This window comes from Dinoponera quadriceps, unplaced genomic scaffold (assembly GCF_001313825.1).
Source record: "Dinoponera quadriceps isolate SergipeBrazil2010 unplaced genomic scaffold, ASM131382v1 scaffold37, whole genome shotgun sequence".
In the NCBI taxonomy this organism is placed as follows: Eukaryota; Metazoa; Arthropoda; class Insecta; order Hymenoptera; family Formicidae; genus Dinoponera; species Dinoponera quadriceps.
This window is the reverse complement of record NW_014554446.1, coordinates 1339354-1363831: the sequence shown is the minus strand read 5'-3', so window position 1 is coordinate 1363831 and position 24478 is coordinate 1339354. Positions and strand designations below refer to the sequence as shown.

The following is a 24478-nucleotide window of genomic DNA, read 5'->3' as shown; positions in this document are numbered from 1 at the left end:
ACTGCCTCCTAGCCATCCTGCTACCCCCGTATCGCGCTCACCCCCGCCTCCCGATTGGAGGCTGCCGAGCTCGCACGAAGATTATCGAGCTTGCACGAAGCACGGGTGTCGGCGCACCGGGGGTTGCGGGTGGTGAGTCTGGACGTGTACGCGTTGCAGGGTGGGTAGCACCCCGATAGGGCGGGGATGAGGGGTAACACCGTGGGGGTAGGTCGGCGGACGCTTGTCCGTGCGCGAAAATTCGCCGGCAGCATCCAGTGACATCGCGGAGCTCGACGCGCGCGCCTCGTCCTATGCGCGGGAGGATCGAATCGTCGTACGGTTTTCTTCGGAAATCTTCTTCCGAGTGTCCTCGAACGGGACGTATTCTTGTCCGGGTTTGCGACGCGTTGAAACGTCCGATCGAAGCGCGAGTTGCCCTGAATAATCATCATCATCGTCGTCGTCGTCGTTGCGCGATCGATATCGATCCGATTGTCGACTCCTGCCGCGGTCGGGCCGTTGAGGGATAGTGCTCGTTCGCAAAGTGACACGCGCGAAGTGCTCCCTCGGTCGACAAAAGCGAACCCAGTGACGGGCGAGAAAAAGGAGTAACTGTGCGCGATTATCGGCACGTCCGAATTTCGTTTCGACGGGGGTAGTGGTGACAATGCGGAGCATGCTCGAGGACGACGCGGCGGGGAGTTGCTTCCCGGGCTCGAGTGAATAGCGAGAGGGTCGTAGATCGTCGCGACCGCCGATGACAGCCCCGTGACACCACGTGTTCGCGACGTCATTTCAAGACGAAGACGAAGACGACGGGTACGGTGACATTGGCGCCAGGACGATCTGTCGCGGCGGTGATGCCGTGATGCGTGTAACGCGTGTGCTAGCTGGATCTGGCAGTGCGTTCTGATCGAGTGTTGAGGGATTAACGGCTCAGGTAACGATCCCAATTCCGTTTATCGTTGTGGTGGTGTGCTGCTGGTAACACTCGTAGTTGTTGCTCGTTTTGGAGTATTGAGTGTGCGACGGTCCGACGACAATTCGAAGATCGTCCGGGGGTGTAGCTCGTGTGTATTTAATCGTGTTTCCCGGCTGATGTTGAGTTATATCCGCGTCTGAACGTTAAAAATTGCTGTTAGACTATGTCGATTAAGGACACCAGCCTGTCTCGCATAGCCGGACGACTTATTTTAGAAAGGAATTAGACCATTCGTCACCTCGATATTTTTGGCAAATGAACGTATTTCACTGTGTTTTATAAAAGAAGTGAATTGCAAACAATACAGAGTGTCGTCTCGTGCCGTCAAATGCGTTTGATTGTATTTTTTGTCATTCTGTATAATCTATATATGAGGTAATGGAAATTCTTTTTCTGAAATAAATTTTCCCAATTAATTTGAGGTGGATGCAATTGATCGGGTTTTTTACAGTATACCGGTTTTAATTATACGCGTTGTAATCTATGGAAATTTATTAGTTCCCGGCATATTATTCATATGTATATATGTATATATCATTGTGCGTGTGTTAAAAGCAATTTCGGAAGCAATGCGATTCAATGTAATGACTGTCAGCATTTTTTTTTCTTTTTTAATGGAATATACGGACGCGATATACGCACGATGGGGATATAGATATGGTCGGAAAAGGGTGAGGGAAAAAGAAATAACACTGGGTTTTATCCAATGTAAACACATTGGACGTCTGCATTGAATGTTTCCGGTTGCAATATTACGAAAGTCAAATAACAGTCACCGCAGAAAATCAAATACGCAGCATATTGCCGGCGCCGATAAGCTTCCGTCGAAATTATATTGACAGAGAATGCGTTGATGGCGAGCCGCAGAAGCATTTTCTGTTCCGAATACGGTGAAACATTAACGGCCGAAAAGGTGAATACTCTACGTTTCACTTGTTATCCGACTCCTCCCTACTTCCATACGGAATAATTGCTGTGAAACGTAATAGTCAGCTCTCGACAGACGCATGCAAATAAAACAATAAGCCCTTTACACGTATGATAGAACCGCGTTCAAACGAAATGAATAGCTTTTCGGTTCGTTAGTTTTCTGATTAATCGTTTCCATTCGCATTGTGTGCGTGTTGCATCTTTGTGACTGTGTAACTATAAACTATACTATAAACTTTGAATTTACCGCAGACCAGTCAACGTTCTTTTTCCTTTTCACATTATTTATCATTTTCTACAAAATATATTGCAATGTTGATAAACCGAAAAATGGTTTGTTGGAGCAGCACTAAAAATTTATGTGGAAAACACATTCAATTTATTAAAGCAATACGTGACCGAGATCCGATTATTTTATTTTATAATACAAGCCGTCCGTTTTCCAACTTCCGTCAATACGGTTATAAATGCAACCTTCATTACTGGTGATTCGACAGCTCTTTCTACTGTTTATTTGTCGGCATATATCTAACAACCGCATTGTGCATACGTACCCCGCGGGGTTAATTGTCCACGTAAACTGATTTACGAATGGAAAATGCATCTCAATTAGTGACCAGTGAAAAATATCCCGATGATCGTGCGACAGTCATCACCCGGTGATTTATACGCCGATATTCACATCGAATTTGAAATTTTCGCTGGAAATCGATATTAATTTGCATTGATCGGTTAATAATAACGTTAACGCCGTGAGCAATCGTTAATACCGCTGAATGACGTAACATTTTAACATTAAACATCAGCCATTCTTAGGAGGAACAACGCTGCAAACTTCTGTCTTTTTTTCCCTCCAAACCCATTTTATTTGCGCGATGTTTGGGCACAATATACAAACGCCGGGAGAAACGATGCAACTTCTCGTCGGTGAACGAGCGAGCGAGCAATGTTCTTCCAAGAAGAAGCCCTTTCTGTTCATGAACTTGCAAAACATCACCAACGAAAGTACAAGTAACAAGTAATTGCCTACTCCGAAACTTCCGCGATACAACGCGATACAAGAGGAAGAATGGGGTGGGGGGGGGGGGAGCAATGAAANGGGGGGGGGGGAGCAATGAAAAAATGGAGGTACGTTTTCATCGACCAGCCGTGCGCACTTAAGGCAAATTAAGTGGCTCGTGCGCCATAAACTAGTTTCCCTGGGGACACTTGGGACGTGAGTGGGGTTGGGGAACATACCGTTCGAAAGAGGGGCAGCGACACGTTTATTCGAGGAAGTTGTTCGAGCGATTGACCTGAAATTCCATGAGTGTGTTTTGTCGTGAGCGCGCTTTCGACAAATTTCGCTGCAGTCTCGCGAATGGCTCGCCGCCTTTTCGTGTTTCGCGAAAACTTGTTAGTGAATAGAATCCCCTGTCCCGCGGCGCCGCGCCGTGACATCGAGGATGTCGCGCTTGTTATCGCGACGTTCCGTTTGTGAGGAAATTTTTACCGAATTGCGAAGTAATTTGAAACGCGAATATTTTCACTTTCTGTCGACGTTTCTCTTAGACGACTGATTCAGACGCAATAAATGTTTGCGTGTGCGTGCGTAATACTCCCGTGACGAAATTAGTATAATTAATTTACATACACAGGCAAACAAGTCGCGAGAAATTCGCTTTTTGAGAGCAAGAGAAAGAGGGAAACGCGTTGCTCCGCCGAGTTCGCCGAGTTCGGCGAAAAGACGTGTTCGACCTCTTCAGCTGACTGTGGGAAATTACAGTGATCGGATAACTAATAAAATAATAGGGTCAAATAATTCGCTAAGAGGGAAAGATGAGGGGCCAACACGAGGGATAGGAGTAGAAGGAGGTGAAGGAAGGGTTACTTTTATCCCGCCCCGTGGAAATCATCGCCGTCTTAAGCGCGTTAATTTCCCACCCGACATTGTTCGTTGATTCTGTCCGCTGTCGTCGAACGCTCGTCTTTGATGTCTGCTCGGGCACTCCGGAGTTCTCCGGTCTTCGTTGGGGAGGTCGCTTTCTTGAGCTCGAGCCCGGTAATGGCCGTTTAAGAGCTCTGTGAAAAGCCCAGAAGCGACTCGGGCTGCTCGATATCTCGTCCATCGAACTTCCTAGGGCAGTCATTCTCTCGGCTCACTCGAGACCCCATTATTCTTCACGCTAATTCGACATCACGACATTAGCCGAGGATCTTCGATCCTTTTTCGAATCGACTCGGAGAATTATCCGCGACTGGTTTATCCAAGTTGTTTACACAAGTTTCGCACACCACGGGGTATAATTGCATCGACCGTTCTAATTTCCGCACGAATTATCAATGGAACGCAACGAAGTACAATTGCATTAATACGATAGAATTTATGATCAGGGAATTAAGACGATTCGTTTTTTGACGGAACTTTTCGCAGGCGGACAGGCAATTTGTTTCGGTCAGTTGGAAGGTGAACGAGTAACACGTCGAATCTTCGTCGCGTGTATCGCGTGACAATCTTTATAAAATGATCATCCATCGACGCACGTCCCTCTTCTACGGAACGAATCTCTCGTCACGTAGTAGTAGCAGCAGCGCGACGGTTCGACGCAAAAGTAGATAGAACTAACTCCGCGTGTCCGATGTGGAACACGTCGGTGGGACAACTCTCTCCTTTTCGCTGGCCGTACTAACACGGGTTGTAACCACTTTCCGCGTCCGCTTCGAGTGCTCCAATAGAGACGAAAGCCGGGGAGAGAATAGCCGATAAGAACAAAAAGCACTTACGAACTACGGAGGAGCATTGCGGACGTGTTCCGCGACGTGGCGAAAGGTTCGTCTGACCATTTCGATTGTGTCAATATCCGCCGTTAGAAATCGAATCATCCGTCATCTTCTCTTCTAACTCGAGAGTCTAACGCGAGACCTCGCTCCGTCTAAGAAAGTTTTATCTGATTTTATTAACTCGACGGTCTCCGTCCCGCGTTCGAGTCGCGATCCTTCTGGGACTTGGAATTTTTAATTCCTGAATTTCATTCATGATCAATAATTATTGTTGTACAAACATTCGCAGGAATAAACTTTTTGTAAAAAACAAAAGAGCGAGAAGCAACGTCGCTTTCGTTATCGCAGCGAAGATAACAAAAGCGTCGCCGTTTTAATTCAATATCAAGTGAATTTCCGACTTCCTATTTCGAAAAGTAACGTCACGGGAGCGAACGTGGAAAGGATTGTTTTTAAGGATTTCGCTGGTCGTTTGTTGCACGATTGCGGAAACTATCGGGGCGAAGCAGACACGCCCTTCGAGCCATCGATTCATACATTTACTTTGGACGGCAATGCTCGCTGTCGCATTTTCCGCCCTCTCAACCGGAAGCAGGAAGTTCGTTTTGCTCGAGGCGTAAAAATACGAGATATAAAGCATCCCGGGGTCGGATCGAGGTGAAAGGAATTTCAATTATTACCCGAGGCGCATCGAGCCTTGTTTTATCAATGGTACCCTGAGGAACGAAATAAGCTCGCGCATTAAAAATACCGCGTTGAAATTTCGCGAGACAAGCGGAACTTAATCGAGCAGATCACGCAAGAGCGGAGGCGGGGTGTTTCGTTAACCGATGAAATTATCGATAGAAATAATCGCGTCGCTGATTGCATCGCGGAAGGCTATGTATATTTTATCGGCGACGACCTTTCGCCATTGAAAATATACGGAAAATTCTCTATGAATTGATTATCCACGAAATATAAGAAAAACTTTCCAGGAAAATACGCGATAGAGAGAGGGGAGAACTGAGAGAAAGAAAAAGAATCTCTTCTCATCGATATTCTTTCGTCGGTAATGAGAAATTCTCCATCTGAGGCGAAAAATAATATACACGACTCGCTACGCATGATACGCGATCGGGGGCAATTAATTCACTGTCTATCGTTGGAGCGACTACGCTAAAATCTTATCGGACTACTTAAGTAAGCGTCGTAACCGAAAATCCAGCCGCGAGGGATGCAGATCTCGTTCCCTCTTATCTCCGGCATCCCTCGTTAGATGTAACACGACTTCAGTCTGTACTATCCTTCTCGTATTCTCCTTGCGAAGACGTCACTCGCTCGCAAGACTCACCGAGAGGAATGACGCGCTCGTTCGTTCATTCGTTCGCTCTCTCGCTCGCTAAAACGTCGATTCGCGTCTTGCTCTCGAGAGGAAGGTCGCCGGTCGCTTTACAACTCGTCGGGAATGACCGGAAGCGCTCAGCGCGATCCACCCTTGGACGATGAGGGAGCAAAAAATGAGATGAAGTGGATAAGGATCGGGGAGAGTTAGTCGAGGAGGAATCTTCGATTAAATCTGGTGATCAGCAGCTCTTCGACTAAACCAACCGTATAAAATTCAATTTTGCTTTTTTTTTTCCATTTCATGTCCGCCTTCCCATCCTTATCCGGTCAATTTATAATAACTCGATTTTCGCGGGGGCTTCATTAAACGCTTCGTTATTAACTTTTATACGAATCTGCGAGGTTACGAGGAAAGAGCATTCGAGAAAACGACCCAACAAACATCAAGTAACAGTAACGTTACCTCAATATTATAACTTACAACTTAATAATGCAACTACAATATAACACATACTGTACATAATAGTTACATTGTTGAATGGGAAATTATAATATTGATGTAATGTTACTGTTACTTGGTGTTTGTTAAGGAAGATTCACGAGTCGTCTCAAGTCACCTTTTCTTTTGATTCTTGCAGTATCGCAACAGATAACTGGACGAAAACTGATACGAAAAATCTCATTCTAACTAATAACACACATTTTACGATTCCTTTTCCACTGTTTCTCCACATACATAAACAATACTTCTAGTTAACTTATCCCGGTCTTTCCTGTCTTTAAAGTTAAAACCGCGGCCCTTGCGCGAAGGATGCGTTATACTATACTGGCATATTAAAGGGACGTACATTATATGTCTCTTATATATCCGTCTTTTCACGGAATTACCTCTTATAAAGAGACGTAGACCGTAACGAATCCCCGGTCGTGTATCCTGGTTGCAACTCCTCCCATTAATAAACGGTGTGTATATCCGAGCCGAAATTTTGCTTCTACATTCATACTGTGAATTCTAACTAACTTGAAAGACCGTTTCCAAAATCATTTCATATTCGCTTATCATACGTATTCCACCTGCAGTTAAAAAAAAATAAGTCGTACATATATAATTAATATTTAACTTATTGAAATTAAGAATTTAATATTAAATATTACTAAATTATCATAAATGTGCTCTGCAAACGGCAATAAATGATCATTTGTAACAACAAGGTAGGATAACGGTCTGTATAATTTTTTTTTTGTTCGAGATTTCTTTCGGTCAGGATACGTCCGTGCAGATTTCCGTATAGAGCACGACATTTTCGCGTTTACATCTTCGATTTATCTCGCAGCGCGGAATGATTTACGAGTAGCTAATGGCTGTCGAATAAGAGCGACGTGGTAATCAGAGCGGCGAGAACGTTGCCTGGATAAACCGGTCTACGAAGTTTACAAGGCCCCGCACGAATGAGCTGCATTGTCCTTGCACAAAGGATACCATTCACCTGCCGCGTTTCCTAGATTTCCCAGGACGCGCGCGGAACTCCGGGAAACCCGAGCATTTTTCTCCCCGCGCACGTGCGACCATTACTTTTGTATTCGCGATCCTCACGTTCGACGACGCGCGAAATCTATCGCCGGGAAAAATGCGCACCGTGCGGGCAATTTTCCGTTATAATCGGTCGATATCCCGCGATCAGTTTCGCGCCCACCGACGCTTACGCCTCTTCGTTCTTCATCCGTGTGAATCCTCACGAAAATCCCGTTGTTGTTCCGGCGTATCTCTCCGCTGATCGGAGTGTCGGGAAGAATAACGTGCGCACGATAGAATGGAATGCCTAAGCTTCTACAGCGGAGAGACTATCGCCATTTGTGCGCAATTTCAAAGTTCGAAAAATTACAGAACAGCGCGCAAATACGGGAAACCCGAACGCACGACTTCGCGGTTAAATGTATTTTCTTTATTAAAGTTATCCCGAGATCATGTTGAATCCGCTAAAAATACGCCCCGTGTAAGAATGTCAAATTTGACGGATATTTGTTGTTTTCTTCCGTGATATTTTGCTCGATTTTCTCCTTCTTAGCCGTCAGTGTTAACGTCGCGTATGCCTTTTTCAAAATAAACTCGTCAGTTAAAGTTTGAGTTTCGGCCGGTCTGATGGAAAGGATTTTATTAGTCGGAGGAATTGAGAAAAGAGTCGGAGGATTTATCGTATCTATGTGGCAGTCTCATACGGAGCCCGTCGGGGAATCTCTCATCCATTGTGAGTTTCCAGAGATAGAACAGAAAAACCGGCATCAAACCGTGAGTTTTCGATGCGCACTGCGTTCGTTATTTGAAATGATCAATCGACTTTGGTGCGGCTCTGTATCATTCCATGCTGATCAACCGTCGATCGTTATTAATCCAATATCGTGGCGCGCGCACCGAAAACGGCGGCGAAATTAACAATAAACGCGTCACGCGTTATCAAACGTGACTGTCCGTATTAAATGCCAGCTGCATGTGTCGATGGTATCTCTGCGCGAATTTCACTGAAAACGATGCGAGTAAAGCGTCCGAATACGTCCAGCACTATTGCCGCTGGGAAAATTTCACCGTCACAATGTCCATCTACATTTCTCGGTATCTTATTTGAACTGTCGGAGAAACAATGACCGGCGCCGCGTTTTTCTCTCTCTCCCTTTTCCGGAATTAGAGAAATCCAAAGTTTTACATCGCGCGAAAATACTCAAATTACGGACGAAGATATGGGAGTATCTGGAAAATTATATTTGACTTTATTCCCCGTTCGCTCTCCTGCTGTCTCTCTGTTTCTACCGCTCTCTTATTAATGAAAATTCATTTCGCTTGTTGACAGGGCGTCGCCTGAGTTTCATACGAGACACGAGCCACCTTAGGATGGTGCGAGGGTGAAATTCGAGGGTGAAGAGACGTTCGCCAGTATGCTGCGGATATTGATAGTGGTGACTTGTATCGAGGCATCGACGCTCGCCAGTGCACAGTCGAAAGGAACCACTTCCTTCGACGACGATGCAAACAGCGACGAACCTGACCACCCGAGTGAGTACACATATATATATTCTGTGAAACAATAGAGGGAAATTCGCGACACTTTCCGCACGTAACTCGAAAGAAATATATTCGGTATATTTTCGGTACAAGTGAAATTTGTCAGGAAAAGAAAAAGAAAGCAAAGAATCTTTCGTAACCTGGTAACTCACTACGTTTGCACTCGCCTACGCGTTAGTGCCTTGTGAACCAATTATTAAAAATACACGTGCTCGGTGCAACACGCGTGAGAGCACAATTTCCATCTCTCTCTCTCTCTCTCTACGATGGCTGAGTGGTGATGCAGTAGATATTGACAAATGCGAGTCTATCGGCTAGTTTAGTTACTGGCCCGAAACTCGGCTTAACTGCATGTGTAAACAGGCTTTCAGCGCGTGTGCGCTTCGCTGAAAAAGTGCGACGGTCTAATATTCGAGCGTGCACACGGCGAATCCATAAAATTGAGCGACAAGCCGATCGTGGAGAAATTCAAACACCTCCGGTCCGTTGGGGAACGCGAATGTGCACACTTCCGATTCATCCGGTGCGATACACAAGCGTAATGCTCCCGCGTCTCTTTCGCGCGTTTCCATGCACACGTATACGTAAATACATACACACAGGAGCACAAGTACGCGCGTGTACGCGGAGTGTGGTAGGAGAAACAATTTGTTAAAATGACCGAGGGAACGTGCCCCGACGCGAGGATGCTCGCTTTTGCCGGTGTTGTTGTGTTGTGCAAGCCGGCCGAGAGGGAAAGAGAGAGAGAGAGCGCCCACGATGGCGAAATGGCGAGAGCAAACTACTCGTGCAAATTGCCGTGCTCGCGCTCGCGCGCACGGCGGCGCGCGAGAACTTTTTCCCGAATTTATTTGCGCGCGGTTCTCCGGCGAAACGGATATCAAGATTAACGTTCGAAGAGCTAGTGAAAGAAAATGCGGGAGAGAGTGTGAGGGAGGAACGAGCGAGAGCTGATTCAACTTCGACGACCAAGTTCTTCGAAACATATCGAGATCGCAATTACCAACCGGCCCGCAGCGAGAATCAGCGACGGCGAAAGTTGCGAAGATCGCGCGACCTCGGTCGCTTTAAATTTCTATGCTTCACTCTCCCGCGGAGTCTCCCGAGAAGTTTGACGATCGTGTGATCGCGCAGACGCGACACCCGGCCTCCTCCCCTGAGGGAATAACTTTCCGTCTCTCGTTTTATACAGCGCGACTGCACACTAGCACGCGGGCTATCAATTCGCTTTGAGTCGCATGAATTTTTACGGAACGCCGCCGCGTGGTGCTGTTGTGTTTTTTGTTTTTATTGATGTTATCGGCCGACCTTTTATATCATGTCTCGTTATCCGGCCCGGTTTGCATTTTCCGTTTTATGCCTTCGAGCGTGCTTTTGCCCGAATGAGAAGAGCGGCGTGTTTTTTATTCTCTGGTCGCGTTCTGTGTAATACTTATACTAGAAGGGATAATTTTGCACCGCTATGAATTAATTTAGTGCTCGAAAAAAAAGTCCAGCGCTCGTGTTCGTTTCGATTACAGTATGTTCATCGATTTTTTCCAATAGAGGAACACTGCAACAACAAAAATAACACGCATCGACGAAGAACTGGAAATGAATCAATTTTTTGCCAGTCAGTTCGGATTCAAAGCGCGTTCACTTATTGTCGCGGCAAATAATGGCCTCGGTAGTTGTTCCTCTCCTTCCTCTTCGTCGGTCGCGTGCGAAACGATTATTTAACCTACTAAGCTCTTTCAACTCGAAGAGATCTTAAAGTTCTTCGCTGGAGTTCATAAAATAATTAGCCGGGATGAAAGCGATATCAAACGAGTTATGGGACCTCGCGTGTCGACGACTAGCCGTGGGTGAAAGCTCGCACGGGCGAAGCTCAGGCACACTTTATAAGTTCTGGACGAGACTGAGTTAATTAGATATGTATGAATAGCTCGAGCGTCGACCGGGGACATATAATTAATGCGGCGCGCCGGCTAAGTGAGAAATTAATTATAATATGGAAATTAGTATTGTCTTCTCTCTCTCTCTCTCTCTCATACTCTATTTCTCTCGGTCTCTCTCCTATTTCTCTTTCACACATACTTTCTTCTCTTATTCCTATTCGTCTGGGAACTGACCACGCGAGCTACCGTTCTTTCGGCGCGGTAAAAATTTTCTCGACGCAGATGCACGCGCGAAACGTGTGGATACAACCGGTCACGTGTTTCATGTAACGGCACATATGGTGCGCGCGACGCTCTCTTTCCAAGTATTTCGCTAGGAGGAAAATCTCTTTTATGCGTGATAAAACCATCAGCTCCTCGGGACAAATTTATCTTCGCGCGTGACCATCCGCGCGAACTTCACAAGTGGGAAATTTCGCGTGATCTTTCTACCAGAATTGATCTCGCACGTGATTCTGTATGTTTGACGCCATGTGCATACGGAAAAAATGTTTCGTTGATGTAACTAGAAGGTGGACGACTAAACGCATTTTGGTTGAAGGAAATAGAATTTCTGATTATAAGAACCACACGCGTTTGGATGTCCACTTTCTGGTTAATTCAAACTTTTTTCCATGCACGTATTGCGTAATTCGCATAAATACTTGATTTACACCCACCAATTTTGACGATTTTATCTTAATTAAAGTTTTTACCTCGTCGTGTATTCGTCGAATCAATCTGTAAGTTTCGCGAATAATTGACAGGTGGTATTCTCTTTTTGTTTTATTTTTTACTTATCATCAGGCGTGAATGTTTGAAATAAAATGGGAGCAAAATCGCGCGTCGAAGTGTTTAAAAGTGTAACGGCAGGTGCATTAGCATAGAATTCCTAGACTCTCCGTATAGATATACTTTAATCTTGATAGATATATCATAGTTAAACTAAATACAAATTAGATATCTCTTTATCTCTTCCCCTCTCATCCCCCCACCCCCTCTTTCTCTCTCTCTCTCTCTTTCTTTCTCTCTCTCCCTCTCTCTCCCCCCTGCGTAGTCTCGAGCTGTTATTTATTCGCCCCGTTATCTCGAAGAGAACTTTGCGCCAGCAAGTTTGGTGAATTTTGTACATTCTTGGGAAAGTGTTTGCTCCGCTACAGGCATTACGTGCTCTCTGTTTGTACAACGTCGCGTGGTGTAGGTCAGTAACGACGAGCAGGTCGATTCACATTCTAGCCTCATGTCGCACGTACGCTTTACACGATGCCTTCCCTCTTTCGAGTACGTTGCTGTACAGGAAATTCGTGAGCCAAGTTACACTCTTTCCGGGGATATATTCATATATTTAACATAATAACGACGCTCGAAACGCCGATATTATATCAAATATAAACCGATAGGCTCGTTGCGCTCCTCGCAACTTGCGGTGAGCCGGCGAAAAGAGGATTGCGACCGGAATCGGTTTAGCTCGTCGGTTAACTACAGGGTTAACGGTAACCTCGTTGCCCAGCGGAGCCCACAGGAGTTACCCTCGCCAACAAGGGGCGAGTTTCGGGCGAAACAACTCCTCGAGGCTACCTCGGCGAACTTTCGGGTTAACGGTAATCTCGTTGACGAGGCTCCGACACACGCCCATCCACCCATTCATCCACACACACGTACACTCGGAGTTCCTACGACAAGCTCAGCAATTTTTAGGATTAAAACCGCAATGCGCGAGAGCCCTTGGCTCGTTAAAAAAGTTCGCGGACGGTAACGTATCGCTGAAGTCCCCTTGTCTTTTTCGCGGTGATGCTGCGACGATGCCGGAGCTGTCGCCCGTTACTTAAAAACTACTTCCCACTGTGACACCTTAAATTTTTCCTTCGGTTTTCGCTCTATATTTAAAAACAAACCCGAGGAGGAGTGAGGAGAGGAAGAAAAGGAAGACAGTGGTATTTCGGCGCTCTCTCTCTTTCTCTCTCTCTCTCTCTCTCTCTTTCTCTCCTCTCTAGAAGCTAATGAATTTTCTAACGCGACGGCGCACACGCTCGAGAGATCCCGTCTTCATAGTTCGGCTCTCGAACGCAGAACTTATTCAATTAAGAGCTCGGTTCGAAAGTCGCAAAAATGCGTCACGTTGTTCGGTTTGCAAATCGAGGTCGCCGTGGTCAACTGGCCTCTCTCATTCGTTAACGAGTTCGCGAGTTTGCCCAAGTCTCGTCTTGGGTAGCCTCGACAACGAGTTGGGGATTCCGCTTAACTCGTTGCTTTGGTAAACTCGAGGACACTTTGTTAAGCTTAATCTCCTTTCACGGTTATTGGGTTCCGCTCTTTACGAACAAAAGGACGCGATGCTTTCGGATGGCAAGGACTTAAGTCCTCCTGACTGGAATATACTGGCTGCCTGTATTGCGTGAAACCTCCCGGGAAACTCACTCTTGCCTTTATTAACTTCTGCACACTTTGCGTACTTGGTGAAGATCGCGGTAACCTATGTCATGATACTTTCTTTTTATATTTGTTACAGTAATTTAGAGTATTTCGATGAACAAAGAAAAGTGGCACTTTAGCTTAGTAAAGCCACGGAACTAAGAAGCGTTCGCGTGCGAACAAGCGAGCGAATTTTCATATCGATTCACTCTCAATGGTCTTGTTTCTGTTGGAAACAATAATAGGTTTCCATTATATAGATACAATGTAATGATTGGTAAGAAAACATCGTCAAAAATGAGCTTAAAATAATAATGGGAACAGTAAGGGTTTGTTACATTTTAACGGCAACAGTAACGAATTACTTTAAAAGGTAACTCTCAAGCCTGGTTCTTACCATGATAAAAAATAAAAGTGGATAGAGATATGCCTTTTGTATTATCCTTACACGATTAATCGTGAATATTCTACTCTAAACGAGGTCGAATTCAATTCTCGAGAGATTACGCGGCTAGAAAGGTGAACCTTAAAATACTCTTTTCAAGGGAATGGCTCGCGTTCGATAAAGATTTTAATATTTTTTTATGTTAAAAAAACACGCGCACTAAACGCATTTTAGCATACGTGGTCATTATATTACGATAGTTTGACAACTGATAGCGCGGTCTTAGCGATTATTATCGTTTTAATCAAATTTTGCCTTATCAGCGTTTCATAAGGTGCGGCTGAGGGAGAAATTTCTACCATGGCCGTGACACAAAAGACCTAACTCGATAAAGAACGTCTTTGTGTAGTCCACCAGATGATGCCGATGGTTCTCATATAATACTCTACACTCGGGAATTAATGTTTGTTTCTCCTGCGATCTTTTTGCGATTAAAATCACATATTGACAATTACCTGTCTTGCATGTTTGAATATTGCATTAATGAGAGTATTCGATAACAATCATAAATCGATCTTGATATTTGTGACTTCGATATTTGAGAATCTTTTCACGATCATTCGTTTTCCCGGCGTTAATTTTAAGCCGTGGTCACTTTTTACCGCGCCCGTCCGCGCACCCCCGCGTTTGTAAACGACCGTGCTACTTTTTGTCATAGCTTCGATAGAATTTGAATGGAGAACAATTGAATTTAACCGTGCTATTTTTTGTAAATCCGGAGATGTAAATACGCTGCATTGTACTGTCATTTCCACGATCAATATCTAACAATACGGCATATCTTGTATAATGGCACGTAATAAAAAGGTATCACATACCTTGAACGTGCGCAAACATTTCTATATAAATATATATTTTCACGTTTTATATATTATATCTTTTTATAATCCGCGCGGCCGTTAAATTAATCCCTTTATTTGCATTTCTATAAAGAGACTCGACCATAGAGATTTTTATATTTTTGTTCTCGTGTAAATCCTCTTATCGCTGATTACGGAAAGCTTGAAATCATACCGAGTGTATATAATATTCACGTCGGGGTCTCTCTGATTCATCACAGTGCTACAATCGCAATCGTGCGATGAAATCTCGCGAGTCCAAGTGCTAGCGGNGGGGGGGGGGGGGGGGGAGACAATAAAAGAGCAGTTTATCTACGTGCCGCAATTTAGGGCGAGGTGACAGGCGCTCGCGATAAATGCATGGCCCTTTAAGTGGTCGCCTCGTGGCGAGAAAAGGGTCCGAGCGTGGTAGCGAAATACGGCGAAAAAATTGTCCCCACGGGATCACGTTAGAGCGGGCTCGATTTAGATAAAAATTTCCGACGTTTGTCACGCTCTCCCCTAATTAAAGGCGCCGGGATTAATGGCGGCAATTTCCGACTAGCCCCCTCCCGGTCGATCGATCCGCTTAACCATTCGGCGCCGAGTTTCTTTCCCGCGCAGCTCGCTGTCTGTTGTTCGGGAAGTTTCGGCTTGCCGGGAACACAGGAGGTACGGTCGGCCGTCGTCGACGATGGTCCCGGCTCTCCGGTTCTCGCAACTTTGTCAGCAGTTGCGCAAGCACCGCCTCTCGCACCGCGTCCATGCGCGTGGAATGAAACTTTGTACTTTCGTGACGGATAATCGAATGAGAAAAAAGCCGAGAAAAAAGCTCGATGTACCGGCTGTAAATTCGTTAGTATAATGAGGCGGATGTACTCGCTTCGTTAATGATACTGCTAATTCCGTAGTTAATACGGTTCACATGTTATCGATGGCGGGCATAAATAATTACGAAACAATAATATTCAAAATGTTTGACTTGCCATCGCTTTGTGTTCGTCATGAATGGCCGTAAAGGTCGGTAACGCCCATCAGAATCCTTATTAATAATGAGGTGATCTATACAGAGACCGGCATAATAGCCTCCACACTTATATATTATCATGATTGCTACGATTTCTAACCGCACCTATATACTTTGTGCATACGTTTAAATATTATAGTTGTCACCTTAATATCGTAATTATTATTTAATAATTAATATCGAAATTTTGGTCTTTCCTGTTTGCGTGCGTGCGTGCGTGCGTGCGTGCGTGCGTGCGTGTGTGTGTGACAATCGTAAATATTAAGGAATTAAATCGGATGTGCTGAAATTTTGTTCAAACTAAAGCCGATTTTTCGATAGCGGGAAGAGTTACGCGGGTCTTCCCTTAAAATATTTCTCATTTTATTTCCAACAATGCCGCGTGTTCCTGTCTGCACGAATATAGCAGAGATTGGGATTCTGCGCAGGATAAAAAGAAGGCGAGAAAATTGAAGTAAATTTCATTAATTGAAATTTTCACGAAAGCACTCACGGGAAGTATCACTTATCGATGCCGGGCGGTCCTCGAGCTTGCAACTTCGTCAGCAATTCCGCGCGCGTTCCGCTCGCTCACTCGATACATTTGCGTAGAAGATTAAACTTTTCTACTTGAATGGCGAATCGGCCGCGTAAAAAGGCGGTGCGCTCGGTTTACCGCCTGTAGCATTCGCTGTGGCTAAGCAAAAAGGCGGTACCAATTTAATCCGAAAGGTTACGGCCAATTTAACATTGATACCCAAGGGCTTCGTCGCAAAAAAAGTTACGCGCCGACCTAGCCCTATCGCTCCGATAATAAATTAAACTCCTCGTCCTGCCATCGACACAACGCCGAGTCTGCTAACTTCTATATTTTCCACCGACGCTCGAACTATATTTCTTAGAAGGGGGGAAACATTCGAGCTGCAGATACTTGGGCGAGTCGAGAAGTAGATTTTTGTCATTTTTCATATATATATATATATATATATATATATATAGAAAAAAAAAATATATATATAAGTACATGTCTCTCTTGNCGGAATTAAATTAAAAATTAATCCTGTAACCTTAGGTATGATCTCGTTTAAATGTCAAACGCGCGGCACTCTTGCACTGCAAAGGGATACATTCGTTTAAACAGATTCGTATAAAAGTACGCACGTACGCACGTATATATATATATATATATATATATATACACATATACATATATATTTTTTCACAAGTTATATAAGGTACCTTATGTTACATAGAATATATTTAATATAACATCTTATGTACGTCAAATATCAAATATAATCATATAAGTATCTTTCTCTCTCCTCTTGCTAAGAAAAAAATGTCCTCGCTTTTTATAAACTGCTCCTTTGATTCTCACGGACAATTCTCCCTTCGAACAAATCTTCTCATTAGTTTTTTGAGCAAAATTCTCCTGCGCAAAGTTAATCACAACGTTGTAATTTAATTCGTGCGTTAAAGTTGCCCAACCGCGACGAGCGGCGTTACGACGTCGACACGACGCGGTCGACGGGGAAAAGTTGCGCGGGCCCTAAAGTACGCGCTCTTAAACTGCCTCGCTGCGAAAAGCCGCATTAGCGGACGGGTTTCTCGACCACGATAATTTATTTAAATTCTTGAAACGTAAATTTTCACCGCGCAGAATTCACCCCCGGAGCGAGCGAGCGAGCACGCGCGCGCACAGCTATAGGGCGTCGCGCGGTACCCTGGCAAACGACGTTACGCGTGTTTCCGCGTGATATTATCAGCTCTAGCCTTCTAACTGAGGCGACGTCTAATGAAATTCGCTGTGTCGCGGGGTACACACTTGCCGCTCGTTTCCGTCATAAGCGGCCTTCGCCGCGGTATGTGCGCTCGCGTTCGCACGTGCGAGAATACGGCTGTCTTATACTGAGGCAGCGGCGGCAGGGTTGTTCGGAACGACGACGATCGGGCGCCTCTAACGAGTGTTTAAACTAAGCTTGTTAACCAGCCACGGATGAGCGGAGAGGACCTCGCCGTGCAGAGTGTCGCGACCTATCGAGGTCGGGTCTTACAAACGGCGCGCTCCCAACTACGAAATCGGCGGCGACGACGCTCATGATTTTGCTTCTGCCGCGCGTTTGCGCCTTCGTTTAAGAAAAACGCCGTTTAGCAACTTTAAACTAAGCTCGTTAACGAGCTGGTGATGTTAACGACGTCGGAAAGCGAAAGCGAAGCTTTCGTGACTGGAAGATGGATCCTTGGATCCTCCGCAACATCGTTTACACCGCCTAATTTACTTCTCTCTCTTTCTCTCTCTTTCCTTTCTTTCTCCTCGTTTTCACTGGCGTTGTGTTTTCGACTCGGTTACGTTTCGTTCTGGTTATAACGTGAGAGTGTCATTTAGAAAAATGTGGCGTTTACGTTGCATCAAATGTTATGAAGAGAAAGAAAGAAAGAGAAGGAAAAAGAGAGGGAGACAGTATAAAAAGAAAAATGATACCCCTCTTAATAATGTCGTCGGTGCGCGTATTCACAGGTGTAACGGTGTGTGCCACGTTAAAGTTTTTATCGCTGTTGAAGAAAAGCGTTTCCCCCGGCATGGGTTTCCACGGTAAAATTAACCTCCCGAGACGCGCCTCCTCGTCCTCCCCCCGAAATAAGCAATTCATTTATGGCGATGAACTTCCGAAAACACGAGACTCATTTAACAAATTTTGCTATACCATGATTGAGTTTCGTAGTTCGTAGCATGTTATGTCGGCAATTTAATGCAACTCGACTATTAGGTGAATGCCAGGCACAGCTGTTGAACTCGGGAATCGCTTCCAGTGTCGAGCAAATATTCAAAGCTCAAAACTCGAATCTGATGGACCTAGCGTGACAGGAATTAATTGCTATGCACGGTCACGACCACCTTTTAAATGGAAGATACAATATAATGAAAAATTGAATGTCGAAATATTTTACGCGTTAAAATCGAGGAATCGACGAAAAACACAGCATATAAATGGCATATAAAAAGACATTCGTTTCAATTTGGCGAAAGGATTGATAACCGCGGGGGGTATGGTGAAAATTGCTTTATTTTTCCATTACGAAAAGCGCTTTTTTCGCGCGCTTTTGTGCATTAAAGCCGTCATCGTTCTCGCGATCACCTCCTCTCTTTCCCCCTCCCCTCTTTATCTCACCCTCTTTCCACCTCTGCGCCTTTCTACGATATTCTCTTTATATTTCCATCGTTCTCTGCCTGCCGTAGCTGCGCGTGGACAGTGAAACCGCCGTCGGGGCCGCTGTTCAGTGGCGCTTCAGCGCTTCCAGCAGTTCCGGTCCGGCCGACAACTCGCGCTGCGGTTTATGAATTACGAGCCGTGATCCGCGTGCAAAGCGAAGCGGCGGAGAGAAAGAGAGAGAAACGACGAGGAGGGACGGGAGCGGCGTGACGGGCGCGGGCGCGATGACGCACTGTCGTCGTCGTCAAAGGGGCACGGGCTAACTCGTAATTAATCGAGTTCCGCCCGCGGACGCGACCGAGTATTCCCGCGAGCCGGTTTTCTATCGCCGTACTTTGTGTTTTCCAAACCGGCTGCCGCCGCCAACCGGCTTTTAATTGATACGTCCTGCTCGTTAGCCGCGCCGCCGGCTGCGCTCTATCTCTCACTCGCTCGCTCATCCTCTCACTCATTCTCTCCTCTCTTTCGTTGTTGTCTCAAACGCTGCTGGCGGATGTGTGTGTGTGTGCGCGCGCGTGTAAAATGCAGCCCGGTCAACCGTTCGCACCACAGTGGTTCCTTTTGCCGAAATTTGCCTGAAAAATGGATTTCCCCCGAGACGTGCGTGTATCCGCACACGCGGCGTACGTAACGTAGAGGAGATTGAAATCATTTTATTAATAAAAATTACACGCGAAATAATGTATCGTGCAGCCGCAGAAGATTTCATTCCGTCTAACAACACGTCACTTAAGTTTATTCATTCACGATGGGGAATATTAATGCGCGATTTCGGGACGCTCAAAAGTGTGCTCTCATATCGGATCTTCCTCTTTTTCAATTACGACATTTCCTCCTTATTTGAATCCGAAAATTGGTACTACACACGCGTGTATTCGATGTGTGCAATATCTCATCGTTCGTACGTCATAACCATTTCAAACGCGCGATCTTCCGCGCGTTCGTTCGAGACGTAAGGAACAGGAATTTATGTAATTAAGCACCGCGCCAAATCTTCGCCGGCGGAGAAATCGGATTTAAATTACTCGCGCGGACGCATTCGAATTACTCGCGCCGAATATTTCCCGATAATTACCTTTTCCTCGGAGGCGTCGTCCGACACAGCCGCGTCCGGGGATGATAAAGAGAATTTTGAGCGGAACTTGGACCGCAGTTCTTCGTAATCCGTCTCAAAGGTGATCGGCACGCCTTCGCCTTCGCGAGGGAAACTTTGCGCGCGCGTATATCTCCGGGTGGGGCGAAGTAGTATAAGTCGACCGATGGATCGCCTCGGGGCGTCCCAAGTTTTAATTAATCGGGGGCACGGGCCTCGAGGTATTTTTATTAATTTTCCCTTCGTTCTATCCATTTCTTCTCTCGGCAGAGAGAGAGAGAGAGAGAGAGAGAGAGCGCCGCCTGGACAACCCGGTCGAGGTGCATATAGCTTTGACTCTCTCTCTCTCTCTCTCTCTTTCTCTTCAGAACCCAAAGGATAATTGCACCCAAGTTTTAACGGTGTACGCGAGTCGACGCGAGTTCGGGGCGAGATTACGATTATCTCGAGTAAACTTTCTACGTATCCCGGGTACGCGCGATGCGTTTCGCGAGCGGACGCTCGTCCGCCTCTCGTCCGGAAAAAACGGAGATCGTTATCCGAAGTACGTCGCGATAATTCCGTAAATTATGGGACAGAGGAGTACCCATCGCGCGAGTGGAAGTGCCGCCGAATTATCGCGCTTTATCGCGACAGAGGATTTCGAAATTCGCATGGCGCTTTTGAATTATAACGTCGGTACGGGAATTTCACGCGGCTCGAAAACGCGCTCTGTAATTTGCGCTAACGATCGCAACGAGAAAGGGAAGGAATGGGGAATTCGGTATTTATTATAACGCGCGCTGGTATTCGATATTAACAAGCGCGATCTCGTATGGGAGTATTGCGATTGGTCGTGTTTCGGGCTGCTATATGTATCCAATTATATGCCGGTAATGGTTCAGTATTGGGGGACAGATTCTTGTCCGATGGCTGACAAGCGTAGATAGATTAGATAGATCAGCCGGGCTCCGTCGACTCTATTGTATATAACGGCTGGTTATCCCATATGAGATATATTCGAATGAAATCGCGGGGCTGAATGGCCGAGGGGCGTGATAAGGTCGCGCAGTGTCCTATGCGATCTTGCGATCTTCGAGCGGGCCTCGCGGAATCGCGTCGACGAGAGTCGTATCGCGCGGTTAGATCCGCCGAGTGGCGGACCATTAAGATATCCGGAGGCATGCTCGTGACGACGATTAATAACGGTGATAGATTTGTCGCGTATCGGGATTAGAATCTGCGATCGAGATAAGCCAAATAGCAGTGTGACGTCCCACGCGACGCACGGTTTAACTATTTATGCGCGCGGTATCGGTCGATGTATCGATCGAACCACGCAATACACACCGACGTATGCCGATTGCGAGCGAGTCTCGCGTTAACGTCTTGGGATCTGACATAATGCATCCGGAAACGGTGAAGGACAGATATCGCTAACAGATATCGAGCATTTCGCCGGGGTCGGCGAACTCCTGCCGACCCGTTACTCTAGAGGCCTGTGTCTCTCTTTCGAAGTTCCAGACACTCGTCATGAGTGCCGTTTATGGTCGTCGGCGATACTCACGACTCCTTATCGCGTTCGCAGCCGATAATCGCATCACAACGATCGCAGCGCGACATCCGACCGCGATTGCGAAAATTCGGCGAGATTACGCCCGGTAATTTACGCGCGCGTTGACTTTGACGTTCGCAGAGATCATCGGTCGGAAATTCCGCGCGAGATCGCGAGAGAATCCCGAAACGTTTCCCCGATATAACGCATTTACCGTTATAATGACGCTCGCGTAATAAACCCGCTTTAATAATGCGCCCATTAACGTCGTTACTTTTATTATATTATCGTGCTCTGATTCGAGCCCGCGGCATGTCTCCTTCCTCTCTCCTCCTCCGCGAGCGCGTGTGCGACGCCGTCGGGCACGATACGCCGTGTTTTTGAAAAATTCATGGATCCGGCTAATTGCGCGTTGGGCGAGTTTATTCGTCCTATTTCGCCGCGTACGTCGAGCGTTTCGCATAATAATTCGCCGCGACGCTCCCACGACCACCCTGGCCGGGCACACTCGATGCAATTAGCCGGACTGCTAATTACGGCGTTTCTTTGTTGCTACGGTTCGTTTTTCGGCAAAACTCATTTCCCGACTACCGTCAGCGTCAGCGACATGATATGCTGTGGCGGGAAAATATGACGACGGATAAAATATGCAATGTGGTTGCTCCTGTCGTTTACCTGCTTGCCGCCGTGTATCCTCTCACTCTTTAACTATTTTATAATTGATGTTGTTTTCATTCGGAAGATTCATTTTCAAACGGTTAATTTTCCGCTGAATACCGTATGCGTTCCGAAACTCGAGAGAAGATTGTTGCAGTCCACTTGCTATTGACTATGTGTATGTATATATACACACGGAAAAATCTCATTTCCTGCAACTGAATGAGGGCCAGATGAAAGCTCGGAGACAAGAAATGAAATATCTCTGTTATCGCGACTGAGAACACCCGTGTGAACATTCAGCTGTATTAAAATTCGGTCGAGATAAAGGAGAGCAATTGACTGAGTGAAAACCTTCTACAGGAATCTTTCTGTTCCTACAATCGACTTTTTTGTCTGGTCTGCAGGCGACAGAAAATTTGGTTACACCAGTGGATTGTTTTTTCCGTGTACGACAAAGAGAAATCCTATCCTGTCGCGATGCAAGAGTTTATGCGTGTTTTATCGTTATACATGTACGTGTACGTATATTTGCGTGTAAGCGATCTCTCCTCTGACTATCCGTCCCCCCTAATAAAATTTCCTTAAGTTTGCGCGTCTAATTCGGGAACCACTAAGCCACGATGATGCGGTATACTGAGGTATACACGCCTATAAAGCGCCTGTGGGATAACCGAGCTCTGCTTATCACGTCCTATTTATCCCCTCGCCGCACTATTATTCCTTCCACCAACTTATACATCGAGACGACGTCGAGGAACGGCTTCTTGCGGTTTCTCGCCGCTTTTAATTAGTTTCTGGACCCATTAATTCCATATCGCCACGCGTGATGCTTTCGCCTAAGATATGCTTGTCTCAGGTGAATATTTATTTACGTATTATCGCCAACGCGGTATAATGCTCGAGACGATGATTTTCGCGCGTAGATACGAGGTGCGAATGAAGTGAGCGAGAACGTATTTATTGCTGCGTAATGTAATGTCGGAGGAATCTTGTTGATGAATTCGGCATTCGGAATTAGATGGGGAAACTAGTAGAGACGCGACTGCGTTTAACGCGCTGTTCTATTATATAAATATCTCGCGTATCGATACCTCGCAAACTCGCCGTTGCGTAAAAGATTCTCTCTCTGGAAGAAACGAGATTTAATTCCTACGAACATTGATATATATATATAGTTTGTTAGAAAATTTGTATCATAATTGTAATATATATTTAATATACACGTGTCAGAAATTTACGTAATAAATTGAAAACATATTATGAAGTAATATGATACAAATCGTAGATATTATGACGATATATCGCTGTATAATATATACAAATGTGAAAACGACACATCATAAATATCGCGCTATTCACATGATAAAATTGTTTAACTTATCTCACGCGTGCTGACGATCGGTGCGTACGAGTGCGTGCCTCTCGCGGCGCTCTGACAGATATCGGAGCATATTTCCCGATTACCCGAATGAAGTCTCCAAATGTACGGATTGTACGAGCGCGTATTTGCGCGAATGCGCCATTGCGTCGAGGATGGACTAGACGCATTGAGCTAGCGGGCTCTCAATCCGATGGATGCATTTAGTGCATCGCCCGGGATGACATGAAAAAGCGAAACCGATTTCATTCGGCGTATATCCCTCGGCCCGTAAATTCCGGGTTCTCGATGTGAATAAATCACCAGCCCCCTACCGCTATGTATGACGAGTTTAACTCGGAATATTCTCTCGCGCTGATCGTCATTTTTATCTTGGGGCGAGATTGACACGGAAGCACAAAACTCCGAGAATAAAACTTGAACGTCGAGGATAGCGAAGCAGCCGAGGGAATCGCGCGCGTCGCGCTAATCTCGAGCCGTTCGGCAAATTAAAACTCTTACAAATTACTCGACTGCCACGGACGAGATATATAAAATGGTCGATGAGAATGAATCGTCCGTCGCGATGTTCGCTCGATAATTTTATACTCAGAAATATATATATATATATACCTTCTCGTCACGCCGATTATCTCCGTAGGTTTCACGGACGAGAATAAAATATCGAGGAGATTAGATGTGTAAAAGTAGCGTCCGCGTTCAGCTTAGGATCGCTAATTACGTCCCCGGTAAATTCTAAAGGCATTAAGGCCGAGTGTCCGCTTGATTCTGTTAAGATCGATCCGTAACCGCTACACGATGAATATAATTCCGAACGTTTTTTCGCATCGATCATTATTTATCCGGAGATTAAGTCGACAGCATAAGGCGCAAGGGGAGATGAGCGCGGGATAAAATAAGAAAGGCAAACTGTGTCGCACTTAAGACCGCTCCAAGGCTATTAAGACTTAAGAGTTACGCGAATGCCGG

At 45.7% G+C, this 24478-nt stretch overlaps 1 protein-coding gene across 2 annotated transcripts in view; it reads left to right on the top strand.

Annotated features, from left to right (window-relative positions):
* The first annotated feature begins 272 nt into the window (after nucleotides 1-272).
* The window catches only part of LOC106750209 (nephrin-like), a 207696-nt gene continuing 183490 nt past the window's right edge, over nucleotides 273-24478 (top strand). For both annotated transcript variants that reach the window (XM_014630391.1, XM_014630381.1), the window contains exons 1-2: nucleotides 273-922; nucleotides 8824-9026. In XM_014630391.1, the coding sequence (XP_014485877.1) occupies nucleotides 8909-9026 (118 nt within the window). In that variant the 5' untranslated portion in view covers nucleotides 273-922; nucleotides 8824-8908. The remainder of the gene's footprint in view (nucleotides 923-8823; nucleotides 9027-24478) is intronic.